Source organism: Fistularia commersonii, chromosome 6, assembly GCF_037954325.1.
Source record: "Fistularia commersonii isolate RoL2024-O1a breed Wild chromosome 6, RoL_Fcom_v1.0, whole genome shotgun sequence".
Lineage (NCBI taxonomy): Eukaryota > Metazoa > Chordata > Actinopteri > Syngnathiformes > Fistulariidae > Fistularia > Fistularia commersonii.
The window spans coordinates 19,157,555-19,176,610 of record NC_141289.1 but is presented as its reverse complement, the minus strand read 5'-3'; the positions used below and the strand labels follow the sequence as shown (position 1 = coordinate 19,176,610).

At 38.2% G+C, this 19,056-nt stretch overlaps 1 protein-coding gene across 2 annotated transcripts in view; it reads right to left on the bottom strand.

The window, feature by feature from the left end:
- Positions 1 to 3,766: 3,766 nt before the first annotated feature.
- LOC147233567 (von Willebrand factor D and EGF domain-containing protein) overlaps positions 3,767 to 19,056 on the bottom strand; it is a 46,897-nt gene continuing 31,607 nt past the window's right edge. The window contains exons 19-35 of one of the 2 annotated variants that reach the window (XM_086148534.1): positions 18,550 to 18,821; positions 17,100 to 17,319; positions 16,870 to 17,025; positions 15,668 to 15,898; positions 15,428 to 15,586; positions 13,497 to 13,834; positions 12,419 to 12,794; positions 11,097 to 11,192; positions 10,433 to 10,528; positions 10,250 to 10,345; positions 8,511 to 8,606; positions 8,344 to 8,439; positions 8,175 to 8,270; positions 6,849 to 6,944; positions 6,667 to 6,762; positions 4,431 to 4,528; positions 3,767 to 3,909 (exon numbers count right to left, since the gene is read on the bottom strand). In XM_086148534.1, the coding sequence (XP_086004660.1) occupies positions 3,889 to 3,909; positions 4,431 to 4,528; positions 6,667 to 6,762; positions 6,849 to 6,944; positions 8,175 to 8,270; positions 8,344 to 8,439; positions 8,511 to 8,606; positions 10,250 to 10,345; positions 10,433 to 10,528; positions 11,097 to 11,192; positions 12,419 to 12,794; positions 13,497 to 13,834; positions 15,428 to 15,586; positions 15,668 to 15,898; positions 16,870 to 17,025; positions 17,100 to 17,319; positions 18,550 to 18,821 (2,639 nt within the window). In that variant the 3' untranslated portion in view covers positions 3,767 to 3,888. The remainder of the gene's footprint in view (positions 3,910 to 4,430; positions 4,529 to 6,666; positions 6,763 to 6,848; positions 6,945 to 8,174; positions 8,271 to 8,343; positions 8,440 to 8,510; positions 8,607 to 10,249; positions 10,346 to 10,432; positions 10,529 to 11,096; positions 11,193 to 12,418; positions 12,795 to 13,496; positions 13,835 to 15,427; positions 15,587 to 15,667; positions 15,899 to 16,869; positions 17,026 to 17,099; positions 17,320 to 18,549; positions 18,822 to 19,056) is intronic. The other variant, XM_086148535.1, reaches the window with a different exon arrangement.

The window sequence follows — 19,056 nt, the reverse complement described above, 5'->3', positions numbered from 1 at the left end:
AGAGATGTTCCCTCAAGCAACATAAGCTACAAGGATCTGCGATCATTCATGGGTGAACCATAGTAGTGGACGGACCGTCCATGCAGAGAAGAATTGTCAGTTTACCTTCAGATATCTCTGAATATGAAGAGAAGCCCGTTTGACGAAAGCACGAACCCACAGGAAACCGACTGAAGTGCCTGTTCTTTATCACTTGAAAGTCTATAAGACTCGGGGCCATTTCGACCTGACTGAAAATCGCCCCCAAAAAGGGGCGGTTCCCCATGGAGCGGCACTGCGCTCTGATTGGACGTTACATTCAGAAGCAGCTACAATGGGCAGAATGCCTGTAACAGCGGTTGAATGGGAGTTTAAAAATCCCCTCCTTTTCCTTTTAACCCCGGACTTTATCCGTGTCGAGTAACAGAAACAGCGTTGCGTAGAAGGACCCTGAAAACTCTTCAAATCTGCTTAAACGAGTGTTCAAATCTGTGCAATATTCAGAACTGTGCAATATTTCATTTCATAACAGCTACACTACAATTTTTTCTTTTATCATACTATTGTGCACCCCTTACCTCACTTGTTACTAAGACACTTTATAGTTTCACTGAGATACTTTATAGTTTATAGTTTATTTTTATTTCTAATTCTGCCTTTTTCTTTTTATCATTTATTACTGTTATATTTTCTGTAACTCTGGCACAACAATTTCCTTCGGGATTAATAAAGTTGTTCTTATCTTATCTTATCTTAAAAATAGAGCTTCGTCCTCCTCCCCTCCTCCGAGCGCTTCATGTATGAGGCTTGTCTCCAAGCTGGAGCTCCTTGGAAACATCCACGTCCGACTAAATCACAGTAAGATGACAGCAAGGCCAAACTAATATGACATCGGCGTCGGCGGGGCGTGATGTCACACAGGGGTGAGCTGTGACATCATATCACAGCTGATTAAAAGAGGCGACAGGACACTTGGCCTCCGTGATCCCGGACGCTGTCATCGCTCACAGAAGAAGAGTCCAGGCTCTGGCGTTTTCTCCAACTGGATCTTCCGACCATTTCTGTATCAGTGAAAGGAACCATTTAAACTCCGCCCGGCTGGGAGGAGTTCTCATGTGATCTTTGCTCCTCCGGAGAATTCCCGAGCAGACTTCTTCTATTTTGGTTCCCCCCGAGTCGGATGCCGGTTCATTCTGGGATGCTCAGGCCGGGCGAACGGCGAGCCGAGGGCAGCGTTCGGCTGCACAGGCGCAGGCAGCTGCCGTCGTACCTCAGGGACTACGTGGTGTGGATGCCCGTTCGGCGCTACGCCCCCGTCAGGAGGCGAGCCGGGGAGCTCATCTCCGAGGCTGTCGCCGCGCAGCTGCAACCGAAAACGAAACACCTGACGGACGCGATCTCCAACCCCGCATCTTCACAGATGTCTGGGTCCGACGCGGAGACGGGCGATCCGCTTCACGCCGGTACGGTACCGACCGACGGTTATAAGGGGCTCCGGCCTCCGCTCAACGTGGAGCCTCTTCCGTCACAAGGCAGCCAAGGGGACGTAGTGGAGGAGCTGTGTGACAGGCTGAAGGGGGTGGCCTTCACCAGCTCGCCGGAGACCCCGAGCCCGTTAGCTCTGCGCTACAAGGACTTCCCCCTGCCGACCACAGAGGCCGGAGATGCGCCTCCGCCTCGTCGGCCCGGAGCGGCGCAGGCGCTGCAGCTACGTTGCGCGGACGCCGGGTCCGGCATTCCCTCCGGTCCAGGCGTCCGTCCAGCGCGGAGATGTTGGGCTCGGTCCACAAACTTTTTTCTACTTCTTTTCTACTACAAGGCTCTTTGTCTTCTGGTCTTGGCCTTGTATCTTACCTTCTGCTCTTGACTCGACGCTCTTCCCCTTCAGTGTTGAGACTCGACGTTCTCCAACGCTTGAACGTAGAATTGAATTGTTAATTGAAATGTTTCAGATCTATACCTTTATCACCAATCCATCTTCGGCCGCTTATCCGGCACTCAGGATCGCGAGGGCGGGATGCCGAAGCCTCTTCGAGAGTTGGGCTACACCTTGGACCGGTCGCCAAGGGAGGAAAGTGGAGAACCAGGAGGAAACCCACACACAGAAAGAACATACAAACTCCAAACAGAAAGGTCCTCTTGTCGGAATTGAACCAAGAGTCCTTCATGCTGTGAGGCCGAAGCGCTAACCGCTTACCGCTAACTGCTAACCGCTAACACTTGGGTTAGCCCAGCATCTTGTCCTTTCCTTTGGGGCTTGTGGAGAACCGGCTTCGCCGGAGCCGATCTACCTTGGACTTCAGGGGGAAACCGGAGAACCGAGAGGAAATCAAAACACGGACCTCGTTCGAAGCTCCAACCACTGCACCGCAGAGGAATAAGCGATTGCCGTAAGTACATTTTTACCAGTCTCAGTTCTAAGCTCTTGGGTGGATGGAGGTGCAGAGGTTCTGCTTTTGAGAGGGGACTTCAAATCTGGTAGGTTTGAAAAAGAAAAACAAACAAAAAAAAGCTGCTGTATCAATTGAATCCACAGTCGGATCCACCAAAACCAATCGTTGACATAGCGACATGACCGCTCTGGCGATCGCTGGGAGGAGGATATTTTCATCAGGTTTGGTCGGGAGGAATGGCCGCCATGTTTGATTACGATGTTCCAGCAGGTATGAGTCCGTACCGACCTTCTATGTACGTAGAAACAAACCAGCTGTTTCCTCATTTGGATCTTTATTGGTTTTCTTACAAAACAAAAACACAACAATGGCTTAATAAGAAATAACTGCATAGATTATACAGTGAATAAGATATATACAACTGTGACAATACCAAACAGCCAAATAAATAAATACTACTATAGAGGTTTGGGTTTTTTTGGCCTGAAAAACAAGACAAAAAAAAAACAGTCCAGTAGGAAATGATGTCATCAATGTTAAGTGTCCTGATGTGAAAATAAAATAAATGAAATTATATGAAAGAGCTTCATGAAGAGTTTGAAATGATAACTCCACCCGTTAATACAATATATTTGGATTTTTAGTTACTAGTTCTGCTCAGGTACGGTCATGTAGAAAGGAGGTAAGCCCTGAGCGTGTGTGATGTCATGGATGCTAGTTAGCCTAGCTTAGCATGTCTTAGCGTGAAGCGAAACATGCAAAGTCCTGTAAAGCTGCCTCGGTGTGTATGAACAACGACTCCAACTCAATGTAATCTGTATTTACCAGGCCACTCACATGTCAAACACTCGTTTAATTCCTACAAAAATAAGGTCCTTTTCTTGAATTTGAGCTAAAAGGTAGCAATATGGTCTTATTAAACATTTCATTATTACATGTTAACAAGAACATCTCTATTCTTGGATTCTAAAACACATGAATATTGCAATAATTAGGATAACATCAAATATGATGTGAGTTCCTTATAATGTCCTTATCTTATTGAGCCTTTATCACTTTATTTGTTGTTATATCAAGGCTAATACATGCTTCATTACGGATGAAAGGATGCGTTGGAAAGGCACTTAGAAAAAGTTAATGTCATTTTGCAGTTACAGGATGCAGAGTGAGGATATTTTGAGTGAAGGTTAACAGAGAACGAGTAATAAAGCATGTATTAAATGGAAAAAGGTTAAAATGTTAAGACTGAATAAAGTGACTGAGTTTGTTTTGGAGCAACAGTGTGATCATCTGACATTAATCTCATATTTCTTGAATAATTACAAACAGGCTGAATGGTAATAAGCATTTTGTAAAGCCTTATTAGCCCGTTAGACTGCGTTAAACGGGTTGTCGAACACGGTTTCTGTTGAGCTGCTTCCTGTAACCTTGATTACAGTGAAAACAGCCGGGGGGGCTGAACCACAAAATCTGTAGTTTTTTATCAGGACGTCGAGCGGAGAACCAAAGTGCAGCTTCATCCTTGAGCGAGCTGGAGCTGGACAACAAAAACATACATTTAGCACGGATTGTCATGTAGCTCTAAACTAGCAAGCTGAAAATGCACATCTTCATGCACCGTCATTTTCAGACTATTGGGCGCACCTGAATATAAGCCTCACCGGCTAAAAATAACTCAATAAATCTACGTGTACATATATAGGCCGCACGTGTCCTCGTTGTAACGAGATATTTACACACAAACATTTTTGAATTAAATACATACCAACAGTGCCTGTAAAAGAAGATGACGAAAAAGATGAATAATAAATAACATAATCAATCCATTTTCTATCTGTTTTGTCCAACTCCGGCTGATGGTTATCTTTCCACGTTCGTTTCATGGATCCGATGTGTCGAGGCTAAATGTTTTGGCGGCGTGAAGCTCGTTAGCCCCCCCAAAAAATCCATACATTAATCGCATCGTTGTTTAAACCGCAGTGTTCAAAGCGTGTGCGAAAACGAGCGGTCGACAGTCCGGAAATGAGGGCGGTAGTTGTGTTTTCGGCGGCGTCTCACCTTGCGGACGCAGAGGGAGGCCGGGTGTCGGCCGGGGCAGGCGCACTGGTTGGGTCGCACACAGCGACTGCCGTACAAACACCTCCGGTCGCAGTGAGCTGAGCAACAACACAAGCACATCAGCGGGGCTAAAAGGCTCGTCCGGCCTGTGAAAACACTACGATGGACGTTTATTCTTTTATTATCTGTACCTTTTATCGTGCACTCAGGCTAGCAGGGTGAGATGTACTTTAAAAACAATAGAGACCTAATTCTGTTTAGCTATTTTTATCCTTTTTCATTTTTTTTATCTATTTTTTTAGCCTTCTTGTTGTCATTCCATTCTCTATTTATATTTACATACATATTTATCATGATTGTTCCCGCTATGGAGATCAATATAGTATTATCTTAACAGAACAAATGAGGACGTGAGGACGACTCCGATATGGAGACGTACGACTGTTTACTCACACATTCACACGTCTGGACCATTCCTGCATGTTTGTGGACTCGAGGAGTGAAGCGAAAACTCTAGGCGACACGAGGAGAACGTGCAAACTTCGGTCCCTAACTCCGTTGTCTATTTCTACCCTTGTTGTCTCAGCTCATTTGCATCCTGCTTTGTTTATTTTTGTCATTGCTGTTGTCGCTCTGTTTATGTACCAATCCTTGTTGTTTTGGTCGTCTATTCTTATCCTTGATAACGTTGTTGTTGTTGTCTCTGCTGTCTATTTAGGTGTGGATTGTCTTCTAATTGTCTCTTAAAATACTGCTCCTTTATTAAAAATAAAGGGGACCCTTAAACTAAGGAAGCAACACTGATTGATTTGGACTTGTTTTAAGGATATGACATCAGCCTGGAGTGTGTTTTTACACTTAATTTTAAATGTGACTCCAAATCCAGACCTCCATGGGTTCATAAGAATAAGAATAAGAACAACTTTATTTATCCCGAAGGAAATTGCTATGCCAGAGTTTCAAGTAAAACATAACAATCATAAATAATATCAGGAAGGAGGGAGAGTAAGAAATACAAATAAAACTATAAAATGTCAAAGTCAAGGCTATAAAATGTTTTAAGGTCTTAAAAGGTACAAAGATTTGAATATTCACTTCGGCTGAAGGAAGAGGAATTAAAAAGTTTATACATTTGTTAAAAGCTCATACATTTGATTTCCATGGATCATTTTTGTGTGATTTTGTTGTCAGTACATTCAACTATGTAAAGAACAAAATATTTTGTAGGAATATTTCACTTACTCAGATCTAGGATGTTATATTAGTGTTCCCTTTATTTTTTGGAGCAGTGTATCTATTCATATTTATAGATACTACAGGACTGTCTCAGAAAATTAGAATATTTGCGATAAAGTTCTTTATCTTCTGTAATGCAATAACAAAAACAAAAATGTCATACACTCTGGGTACATTACAAATCACCTGAAATATTGCAGGCCTTTTTTATTATTTTAATATTGCTGATTATGGCTTGCATCTAACGAAAACTCAAAAATCCAATCTCAAAACATTAGAATATCATGAAAAAGTAATTTTTTTTTTTTTTTTTTAATTGCATGACACAAGATAAAGAACTTTATCACACAATTCTAATTTTCTGAGACAGGCCTGTATGTGTTTCTTAGCTGCAGGATAGATAATTAATGATTGTATATGTACAATAGATACTATATTACTGTAATTTACCGACTTTACCATGTATGTGTACATATAAAGGCTGCACAAAAGATGTCCACATTGTAACATGAGATATATTCTAATATATACAATATTCTAATTTTCTGAGACAGTCCTGTATAACTGTTTCGCTGCCGTGACAAAAGAATTTCCCTTCTGGGGATCAATAAAGTTTATCTTATCTTCCACATTCCTCTTTGCAGGAATTGAACCAGAGATCTTCTTGCTGTGAGGCGGAAGCGCTAACCACTGCGCTAACCGCCACGATTCAGAAAAACACACCGCACATCGAGACAAAACGCTGAGACCGGGACCGGGTTCATGGATCTGCTCCGGGTCACGCGATGTGAAAACGCTTGAACATCCAGGTTCGCTTTCACACGTGGAGGAAGATCTCCAATGCTAACATCCTGTTTCACCCTGGGCTACTTCAACCGCCATTCTGTCATTCCTGCAGACTTTAAACATCTCATCAACTTTTTGGACCCAGCAACATTACTTGCAGTTCCGCCTTGTGTGTGTGTGTGTGTGTGTGTGTGTGTGTGTGTTTATCACTCACGTGTCTGACACAGCATTCCTTGCCACCCGGGAGCGCAATGGCAGGTGTTTGGACCCACACACTCGCCTCCGTTCAGACACTTGTGCAGACAACTGGCTGGTGTGATGAAAAACAAATGACGGACTCGAAGACGTTTTCAGCAAACGACGACACATGAGAACGCATCAACAACGAGCGCCTACGTTTGTCGCATCGCTTCCCCCGCCAACCGGAGGGGCAGTCGCAGACGTCCGGACCCACGCACCTGCCGCCGTTCATGCACATGGACTCGCACACACCTGGAGAAGGCGGGAGATGGGAGCTTTCACAGGAGCGAGTCGCGGGAAAAGTTGCAAATCTCGAATTTTAATGCGGATGCATCGCCACATATGGGCCGTCACAGGACGGCAAGTCAGTGATAGGGAGAACATTAATAAATACGTTTTGTCTGATTAATAAATAATATTTAGGCTAAAAATAGTTTCAGGCTTTTTTTTTATTAATCTTGGAATAAAACTTGAATAAAATAAATAAATAAATAATTATATTGTTCTAATTATAATTTGAAATTGACAATTTATAAAATAAAATCTAATTTTCTTTATATAAAGTGATGTATATAAAAATAAATAATTATATTGTTAAAATCGTAATTTGAAATTGATAATTTATGAAATAAAATCTTTTTTTTATATAAAGTGATGTAAATAAAAATAAATAATTATATTGTTACAATTATAATTTGAAATTGATAGTTTATAAAATAAAATCTAATTTTCTTTTTATAAATTGATGTAAACGTCATCTTTTATTTTCACTTTTAGTTTTTATTTATATTGTTTCTTTTAATTGCATATGGTGTATATGTATATGTCTCTACATCATCCTTGACTTGAATGGAATTTATTATTGTTTATGTAATGATTATATAATAATGTATATTATTATTATTATTAGTATTATTATTGTTATTATTAAAAGTACTATCAAGTATTAAGACGTCTGTGGAGGTTCAGATAAAGTGGAGAAATTCAAGTCCAGTTGCTGTGACAAGTAGGTTTTGACAAGTATTAAAGATGTATTACTAAATAAATTATTATATTGTTATTATGATTATTGTATTTATTATTGATAATGAATATATTAAATATAAAATTATAATTACACAATACAATTAATATCAATAATTATATATTAATATTTAAATAAATATTACTATTTATAATATTAATATATATTCTATAATATAATATAATATGATATGTATTGATCTATAATATAATAATATAAAATAAAATTATTAATATATCATTATATTATTATATAATTATTATATATTATTTAATATTAATATTTTGATATGTAAATATTATTAAATATCAGAAAAAGAGCAAACACATCGCCCTGTTATAGATATTTCTGTCAAAAGGAAATCCCTCTTCAAGAAAAATCTGTACAAGGAAGGAAGGTTAGGGAGGAATAAGGGAAAGGAATAGCCAGAAAGAGCAATAAACGATGAGGGGACTGACTTTTCTCGCAGCGGCCTCCGGTGTATCCCTGCAGGCAGGAGCAGACGTTGTTTCTCATGCACACGCCGCCGTTCTTGCAGGGCGGACTGCAAACCGCTGCGAGACCAAGAGGAGGGACGACATCGTTTCCGCGAAATCGTGAAAATGTCGCGCATTTCCGCCGACCTACCGTTCTGACACCGGTCGCCGTAGAAACCCGGGGGACACTCGCAGGCGCCGGGACGGACGCAGGAGCCGCCGTTCAGGCAGACGGGCGAACAGAGGGCTGGAGAAGGGCGACGACCGTCAGCGGGAAAGAAGTGAACGTGGACGCGCACGTCTTGGAAACACACTCACCCGTCTCACAGGACGGCCCCGTCCAGCCCGCAGGGCACAGGCATTCGTCCGGGGACGCACACTGGCCGCCGTTGTGACAGTGGCGGCTGCAAACCACTGCAACACACAGCACAACCCGCAGCAAGCGTTCAATGCACAAAACAAAACTGGAGGATGGCGAGGCTGCAATGATGCTACAACGGCTACAATGATTTCTTGAAGATTTTTTAAATCAATTTAAATGTTTTAATGTCGTATTTTTTTTAATGCATAGCTTATTCTCTTAAAATGATATTGTGTTCATATTCAGGTAATAGTTGATTCTCAGCTACCGTCTTTTCTCTAATTTTAAAAAAATCTTTCTTATATTACTTGAGAGGAAAAATTGTGACCTTGATGTAGATTATATTAAATAAACAAAGAAAATATATTTTTCTGAAAAAAATTACATTTGTAAAAATAAATAACTTAATGTCAGCCCAGTCCTACAGTTTATATTTTTAAAAAAATTATACCTGCAAAAATAATTTAAAAAAAGGCAGCCCAGGCCTAGTGATTATATTTACTTTTGACATTTTATTTGTAAACTTGAAAAAAAAAATCTTCTAAGGCTTTGAGTTTATATTTAAAAAATATATATTTGTGAAAAAAGTAAAAAAAAAAAAATATATATATATACATATATATGTATTTATATACATTACATATAAAATAAATAATTAGACATATGTCAACAAAAGCATGGCGTTTATGTTTGAAAAAAAAAAGATTTATAAAAATGAATACATTTTGGCCCATGCCTGGAGTTTACATTAAAAAAAAAAAACAAAAAAAAAAACAACATATATATATATATATATATATATATATATATGTATGTATGTATATTTATGCACAAAATGTAATGCGTTGAGTTTATATTTCTTAAAATGTTTTTTGTAAAATTAAATAAATAAATGTCAGCCCATGCCAATTTATATATAAAAATGATATATAAATGAATAAATAACTAAATAATACATCTGTAATAATAAACAAATAAATGTCAGCCCATATGTCAGCCCAAAATAAATGAATTTGTAAAAATAAATCAATAAGAATCAGCTCAAGTCTAGAGTTTACATTAAATAGACAAATAAATAATTAAATACATTTTATATAAATATATATACAAATATGTTTACATATATATATAGACCCACATATAAATATAAACATACACATAATACAAAAATAAAATTCAAAGCATATGTCAAAAACATACATTTGTAATAAATAAAATCTCAGCGTAGGCGTTCAGTTCCTATTTTTTAACATTTAGATTTGTAAAAACTCAGGTCCTGGACTTGATATCTTTTTTAATTATATTTGCAAAAATAAAAAAAAATAAATATCAGCCTAGGCCTGGAATTCATACTCAAAAAATATAAATGTTTGTAAAAATAAGTAAAAAATTCAAGCACAGTCTGAGAGTTTTCATTTTCAAGAATATATATTTGTAAAAATAAGATTAAAAAAAGTGTGGATCTATGTTTTTAAAAAATTAGATTGGTAAAAAATAACAGATAAATTTCACCCTTGGATTTGAGTTCTTATTTGTAAGAATAAGTCATACATGTCCTGGAGGTTATGTTTTCAAAAATATATAGTTGTAAAAATAAGTTAAAAAAGATGCGTAGTATGTTGAAAAATGTTATGAAAAAAATGTCATAATACATATTATTTTTAATATATTTTTTAAAAATAATAAACTAACTCACTGGTCTCACAGCGAGGTCCAACGAATCCGTAGGGGCAGGAGCAGGTCTGCAGGCCCACGCAGCTTCCCCCGTTCTCACAGGGCCACCTGCACAGAGCTAAACCAGGCGTTGCTGCGTTACACACACTCAAAATGCACATGATATTTTTTTAGAATACGAAATTCAAAAAAAACAAAACTTTACCTTCTTGACAAGACTCTCCGTGAAATCCCCTGGGACACTGACACACACTGGGAGCCACGCAGATCCCCCCGTTCACACACTCCGGATCACAGATAGCTGAGAGGAAAACAGGAAATAATCACGTCAAATGATAATAAAATTTATTTAAGTGAGTGTTTCTTTCTTTTCTTTTTTTTTTTATTTTAAATATTTTAATTTTGATTTTTTAATTTTTAAATATTTAAATTTTTAATTTTTTTAATTTTTTATTTATTTATTTATTTATTTATTTATTTATTTATTTATTTTCAAATTTCTATTTTTTTTAAATATTTTTTTTATTTTTTATTTTTTAAAATTTTTAATTTATTATTATTTTGTATTTATTTTTTAATTTCTTTAATTTTCATTTTTTCAAATGTTTTTATTTTTATTTAAATATAAAAAATATAAATATAATATACATATATATATATATATATATATATATAAAAAAAACCTGCACAACTGAAAATCCTGATTCTTGATTCTGATTCTTATTAAATAACATGTGACAACAGCTACTCATGGATAAAAGCACTCATAAATGTGAAATGAATTGGAATTTGGAAATGGAATTTCCATACAAAATAAAAAGAATTAGAATTTGTTTATTTAAAACAGATTAGAAGGGAATCTCGGCCACCTGTCTGACAGTCGACTCCTGCGTATCCGGCTTTGCAGCGACACGTATTTGGCGCCGCACACTCCATGTTCCTCCCACACGTGTGTTTGCAGACAGCTTGACAAGAAATAAAGAAAATAAATTAGTTTAGTTTTTTTGTCTCTTCGTTGTTTGCAACATTTGACATTTTTTTTACTGCTAGAGGATTGTACACACACACACACACACATCCTCAAATCATAACGGGACAGTAGTCATAGCATCCTTATGCTAATATTGGCTAAAAAATGGTGAAAAGATAAACAGAAGATCAGAATAGATCAGTGTTTTGCAAACTCTAATTATTTTCTTTATGCATTTTTTTCTTGCACGGATTCACGTCCATTAACGCATATTGTTATAAGTTCATTGGTTATTTTATTTCTACCTTTATTATTAGTCTGTGGAAAAAGGTTACAGATGAAATTCAATTCTGCAAATAAAAATATGATTTTTATTAAATTTTTATCAAAGAAATGAATGCCATTCCTGTTTTTTTAATTTGATTTTGCATGTGTGCAATATTAAGCTATATAATGAATCATATTAAGCATTACTTGTTCCATTTTCAGCTTTTATGTTCATCTTGTTTGGGTCCATTTGAAAAGGTTCATTGCTTTATCCAGATTATTGTTTTTTTTAAATATCGATATAGGCTCACAAATTTGTCCCGATTTTGAATTTTAGCCCTTTGAGTATTTGACTTCGGTTTACACTGTCGTTATTTCTTAAAGACATTATTTCTGTCATTACTTATCAATACATGTATTATATTTAACTTTCATACAGCTATCGCTTTCTTTGCAACTGCACCTTTGTACTCCTGTCACTTTAAAAATCAAACCCTTCCATATCTACATCAGCATAACCTGTTTGTTATTATTTATAATTTTTTTTGCACTCTTATCTATCTATCTATCTATCTATCTATCTATCTATCTATCTATCTATCTATCTATCTATCTATCTATCTATCTATCTATCTATCTATCTATCTATCTAATGTATGAATAAATTACATAAATGCAGGGATAAAATAAAATAAAATGAAATAAAATAAAATAAATGTTATCTATCTTAGAGTAACACTATTTCAATGCTCTGCATGTGTGAACCTATGGCAGTATTGATAATAAAGTTGATTTTTAACCACATATCAACAAAGTATGAATTTCATGCGTTTCTACACCGCGCATGTGACAATAAACGCTTTTAATTTGTTTTCATGTGTTTTTTCATCCAACCGGTCGCAGGCGCGGCCGGCAGGAACGTCCTGCGTTTAAATTGTACGAGATGTTTGGTACCTCTGCAGCTCCTTCCATCTCCGATGTATCCCACGGGACACCTCCCGCAGCGGACGCCTCCGTCCGGGCTCTCCTGGCACGCCGAACCGGGGAAACACGGCCGGTCCGCGCACGAGTGTGTCCGAGCGAGAGGGCCGCCGCTCTCCATCGGCCGAATCACCACGTGAATCTTCGAACTTCCCGCTTCTCCTTCCTCTCCATCCGCGGAGAAGTCCGCCTCGGACAGCGAGTAGGACAGAGCGGCCAGGGCGGCGGTGAGCGGCGGCGCCGGCCTCGGGGGCGTCCGGGGCAGGAGGTTGGTCTGCAGGACGGTCGGTTCCTTGGAGTTTCCCCCGCTGACAGGCTGAGTGAGGAGGCGAGGAGCTGCTGGAGTCACCTGGAAAAATCAACCAAAATATTAGGAGATTGAATTTAGTCAATATCTGTGTGAGAAGTGGGAAATGTGGAGCTGAAAAATAAGATTATCTGATTTAATCCTCTGCTGACTTAAGTCTAGTTAAAATTTTAATTTAATGATTTATGTAAAAATAATTTAAAATACATTTTTTTTATAAAATTATTATTTTTAAAATTTTTGATTTATTTTTATTATTACATGCTGGAAAAACTGGTCTTGTTAAAAGATAAATCAGTGATGCACAGCTGAGTCTCTCTGGTCTTTTTGGTTCTGTGACGCCACCATATTTGTAGTTCTGTAGTTTTCCTCCCATCACTTCCTGAACAAATCCAGAATTCTAAGCTCTATTTTGCTCTTGCTGCGATCCAGTCTGCTGGATGGACGTCACAGTCTAAAATGCAAATGTTTAAACTGCCTGTTAGTGACCTGGGATCAGTCACAAATTCAAGTTTGCTACAAAAAATTAATACTTTTAGTAAAAGCTGTGTTTGGCAAAAAAAAAAACGTAAAAAATCTCCTCTCCTCGCACTCTATCATAGCTTAAGAAAATATGTGTAGATATACAAATCTATCTATCTATCTATCTATCTATCTATCTATCTATCTATCTATCTATCTATCTATCTATCTATCTATCTATCTATCTATCTATCTATCTATCTATCCATCTGTCTGTCTGACCTTGTTGACCCCTCTGGTCGTCATGGCACTCCATCTTCTGTCCACCCAGACGTTTGTGACTCTGAGGGCATTGATGGAGGTTCTGGAAGGATCTCTCGCGCCGACGGCGGCGGTGATGGCCTCCCTCCGGCCCGTCCCGCCTCCTCGTCCTGTGATGGCGGCGACGGCGGCGGCCTGGCGGGTCACGGCGCCCCCCTGGGTTTTGGGTCCGAGGGAGGACAGGTGCGCCACGGCGCGCCTGCCGGGCAGGGAAGGCAGGGAGGGAAGGTGCAGCCGGAAGACCTGCGGCGATCGGCCGCTCTTCGCCGCCGTCTGCTGATGAGGAAGGAGGCCGGACGCTGAGCCGGGAACAGGGGGAACGTTACACATCACAAATATAAGCTTCCAACCAAAACATTTTTTTATATTTTTAAATTTTTTATATGTTTTATAAAATAAGAGCGATGAAAGTGATGACTCAAGAGTGAAGCCGCAGATCCGGCAGGTCCTTATTTATCGTTCTTAGGTTCAGAAATATTAATGCTAATTAAGTGCGATTGTTGAGGATGATGGTGTTTACCTGATTAGTTGGAAAATGATACGCAGAAAAATAAGGAAATAAAAAGGAAAAAATAATTGGCAACAATAACAGAGAGAAACCTATTAGCGTTCCATGATATGATAAAAATCATAGAAGTATTTTACTTGGTATCTTAAGTGGTAAGTAAGGAATGCGGAAGTACGGATTTAAAAATGTGCAATTTTAAAAAAGGAAATGGCTGAAAATGAAAAGAGACATCAAAACAACAAAACTATACATTCCTATTCAACACAGATAATAATTAAGACAATCAGGATTTTTTCCCCTTTGTTATATTCTACTAAAATTATCTATATCTATTATATTATCATATATGCATTTATGTTATTTAAAATGATATAAGTTAAGTAATACTAAAATTATAATTGTATATATATGTATATCAAAATTCAAACAACAATTTTATATAAAAACATCACATTAACTGAAACGCAATACTGGAAAGAGACAACATGAGAAAATCTCCTGAACCGAAGATTAATTATTATTATTATTATTATTATTATTATTATTATTATTATTATTATTATTATTATTATTATATCATATTTATATAATAAATATTATTATTATTTATATACATCATTGTATTATTGTTGCTTTAGACCCAGCAGGAGAAATAACTATTGTTAATGAAGAAGTGAGGGGTTGATTGATTGTTATGATTATAATACTATTATAATAATTATTATATTTATATCTATATAAATATAAATTAATATATTTATATGTATATTATCAATATTGTTATATTATGATACTTTGATATCTATCTACCCATCACTTCTTTATTATAAATATTATTATTATATGATAATATTAAAATGATATTCATATTAGTATTATACATCATATTCAAGTCATTTTTTGATGTATTTCAGATATCCTATAATTTTTTATGAATACACACATGCATATATTTAGGACTGTCTCAGAAAATGAGAATATTGTGATTAAGTTTTTTCATCTTCTGTAATGCAATTAAAAAAACAAAAAAAAACTTTTTCATGATATTCTGATATTTTGAGATAGGATTTTTGAGTTTTCTTAAGATGTACGCCATAATCAGCAATATTAAAATAAAATAATAAAATAAAAGGCTTGCAATATTTCAGTTGATTTGTAATGAATCCAGAATGTATGACATTTTTGCTTTTGTAACTGCAATACAGAAGATAAAGAACTTTATCACAATATTCTAATTTTCTGAGACAGTCCTGTATACACACACATATAAAAATATATCCATACACACAGTGAGACTTATTTGAACCGCTTCATCTCATTGCATCCCATGAAACCATCAGGATATTTAAAACTGCATGGAAAGGAGAGACGAACACGCTCCCACCTGCCTTGGCGTTTTTCATGCAGGTGCGCCCGTTGCCATGGAGCCCGGGCGGGCAGCGTCCGCACACGTAGCCGACGTGCGGCGGCCTGCGGTTGATGCACTGAACGCCGGGGAAGCAGGGCCTGCTGGCGCAGGTGGCCGAGACGGGAGGAGCCGATCCTGACGGACACAGCGTTTGTTTTTTTCTTAAAACACCCGATCGATCGTTGACGTCCACGAAAGCCCGGGGGTTCCACCCACCTGCGTCCGACTCCACCTGGTTCACTGAGTTTCCTGATTCCTTCCTGAGCGTTTGACCTTCTGGAAGGCCGATCGTCCTCCGATGATCCGACGTGACGGCTTCGGTGGAGACCCGGTCCGGCTCGGTCTTGGGGATGGACGCCTCCACATCGGGGGGCTGCATCAGAACACGGGGAACCTCTTGCACGGTGGCTGGAGGAGCAGCTGTGCTGCTGACTGGCCTCGTCGCTTCTGCGTGAACACACACACACACACACACACACACACTTAGTGGGATTCTTCCAGGGTTGTTTCACGATGCACCAGCAAGAGTCTGTTGGTGCAAAAATGACCACTAAAGGTTGCTCATAATATAACAATCTTCATTCTGCAGCATCTTAGCTTCATGTGAAATAAATCTGGTCCTCCTCGACACTAGAGGGCGCTACGTTATTTTTGATGAAACATTTTTTGATTCGAAGTGAACCAGGACATGATTTGAGAAGCAAACTGAAAATGAATTTGAATAATTTGCAAAAATACGAATCTATATGGCCTTCGTGCTCATTATATCAAGAATAAGACCCTCGTTATTCTTATTTTATGACGTCGTTATTATGTCTAACGCAGACGAGTCCTCAGGTTTGTTAGTTTTCACTGAAAGTGGTGTCTGTGAGTGACATGTCTTTACTAGCTACTATTAGTTAGCATTCTTTCCTCGTTTGCTTAATTAAATCGCTCCTAAAGATCGCATTTGAAAATAGAATAATAAATTATTAATATTATCTAATTAATTATTATTATATTAATAGAATAAATAATTTGAATTCTCCAAAATCAGAATTAATAATAAATAAAAATGTCGTTTTCTGACCCCCTGTACCACATGGATGTACGATTAGTGTGTGTAACTGGTCAGTAGCTTAAAAATTCCCAACAAATTAATACAGAAATATAGTTTGAATAGATATGAGTAGACAAGTTTTTATACACAATATTTTTTTCATTATTTGTCATAAAAATATAACAATAACAACAACAATAATAATAATAATAATAATAATAACAACAATAACAACAACAACAACAACAACAATAATAATAATAATAATAATCATTATTATTATTATTATTATTACTATCATTACTATTATTATTTTGAATGAATGAATACACCCGGTCAAATGGTATTTACAAATCTAAAAAAATAATGATAAAAATACCTGTATAATAATCCCTACCCCAACACGAGGTGCCATTTCCCAGCTTCCCCTCGGGGCAGGGGCCGCAGCTGAAGGAGCCCGGGCTGTTAAAACACTCGACTCCGGGGAAACAGGGTTTCCCTTCACACTCGTCCACATCCTGCAGGCACCTTTCACCTGAGACAAACAGGAAGTGGAACCTGAGAACAGGAAGTGGCCTCGGATCAGGCGACGTCCGGGTGGTGCGGTACCTCTGAGCCCGGCCGGACACTCGCAGGTGAAGCCGCCCGCCGTGTCGACGCACGTGCCGGCGGCGCACGGGGAGGACGCGCACTCGTCCACGTCGCGCTCGCAGAGGTCGCCGTGGTGACCTTCAGGGCACACGCAAAGGTACCTGCCACTTCCTGCGGGGAAGTTGATGTCCGTCACGCACGATCCTCCGTTCTGACAACCACAGGGAACCACGACGATCTGTGCGATGGGCAGAAGAGGTATTTTATTTATCCGATATTTTAGCCCAGTTTTTATTGTCTCGATTAGCAGACTGGACTGGTCTGCTAATTCAGGTCTAACGCACTTTGGAAATTTATTTTCATAAAAAACCTGGACATGCCCCGAGCCGGGAGCTCTCATTGCAAAATTTCACTGTGCCTGCACAATGACAATTAAAAATCTTGATTCTTGATTGTGATTCTATGCACACCAGTCTTCACCAGTTCACCAGTTGCATGGTTAGTTGTTTAACAACACTCAAAAGGAGCATAATGGACTGGACTACATGAGCCTCCCCAACTTGGATGACTGCAGGGCACCTTATCAGGACACTTTTCCTACCTCGATGGATTATTATCATTATTATAAGTACTGTTATTATTGTCATTACCAATTATTAATTATTATTATTATTGTTAACTAATATTATTATATTATTTTTGTTATCATCAATTATTAATTATTATTAGTGTTATTGTTAACCATATTATTATTATTATTATTATTATTATTATTATTATTATTATTATTATTATATTTATGATAATAGTAATACTAATAATAATAACAATAATAATAATAATAGAATAATAATGATTATTATTTAATTTAATTTAATTTAATTTAATCTAATTTAATTTAATTTAATCTAATTTTATTTTATTTTATTTTATTTTATTTTATCTAATGTAATTTTATTTTATTTTATTTTATTTTATTTTGTTATTGTTTTCCTGCTAAGTTGTATGAATGCAAATGTGTGCAATATGTTTGGTCAGTGCAATGTGTTTTATGTCTGCTGCCAGACGCCTCAGTTTCCTTTGAGACCAATAAAGTATCTCTATGCTACTTATTCTTCTTTTAAAATTGGGGTTTCAACATATGAACTTTTGTTTTATGGCTAATGCTAGCCGAAGCTAATGGGCAGATTACTTTCTGCCCATTGTTTTCATTTTGGGGGAAAACTAGCAAGAAACCACATATGAAAATTTTTAAATTTATCAAAAGAGTACCAAAATAAGGGAAATGTTTTTTTATTACTTATATTTGTATCATTTATCATTTATATAATAACATGTTTAAAAAAAATGCATCATTTCCTCAGTGGTACCCAATGATTTAAGTCATCGGTTGGAGCATTTCCTCTCGTCGCCATGGCAATAAATGAGAAAAGTTCACCGCAACGCCATGTGTTTTCGTCCCGCCTACCTGGACGGTGAAGCTGCTCTGGGCGTCGCACTCGTCCGACAGCGTGAAGCGGAAAGAGCGCGACGACCTCCCGGCCTTCCCGTCCGGCAGCGGAGGAACCCTCCAGATGAGCAGGCCGGCCGGAGACAGGACGGCGCCCTGCGGTCCGTCCTCCAGCTGGAAGAGGAGCGCCGAGCCCTCGGGGTCGGACGCCGCGAACTGGAAGACGAAGTTCTCCCCGGCGAAGGTCCGCAGGTCACCCAGGGGTCGGTGGAACGCCGGCGGCTCGTTCACTGAACGGAAAAAAGGGAATAATCCCGAGTTTTTATTTCCCCTCGCGGCTCCTGTCCCGGTGTAACCTCCCGACGAGGGAGCTTTAACGCCCCTTTCTGGAAGGATTGTTTTCAAACGGCGTGTCGGGAGGCCGCAGGACGCCGAGCTTCGCCGCTGCTTCGCGGCAGATGTTCAGCGCAAGATTCCTAGGAAACATCTGCTCGGCCTGGCGGTCACGTGACCCGGAACCTGGCA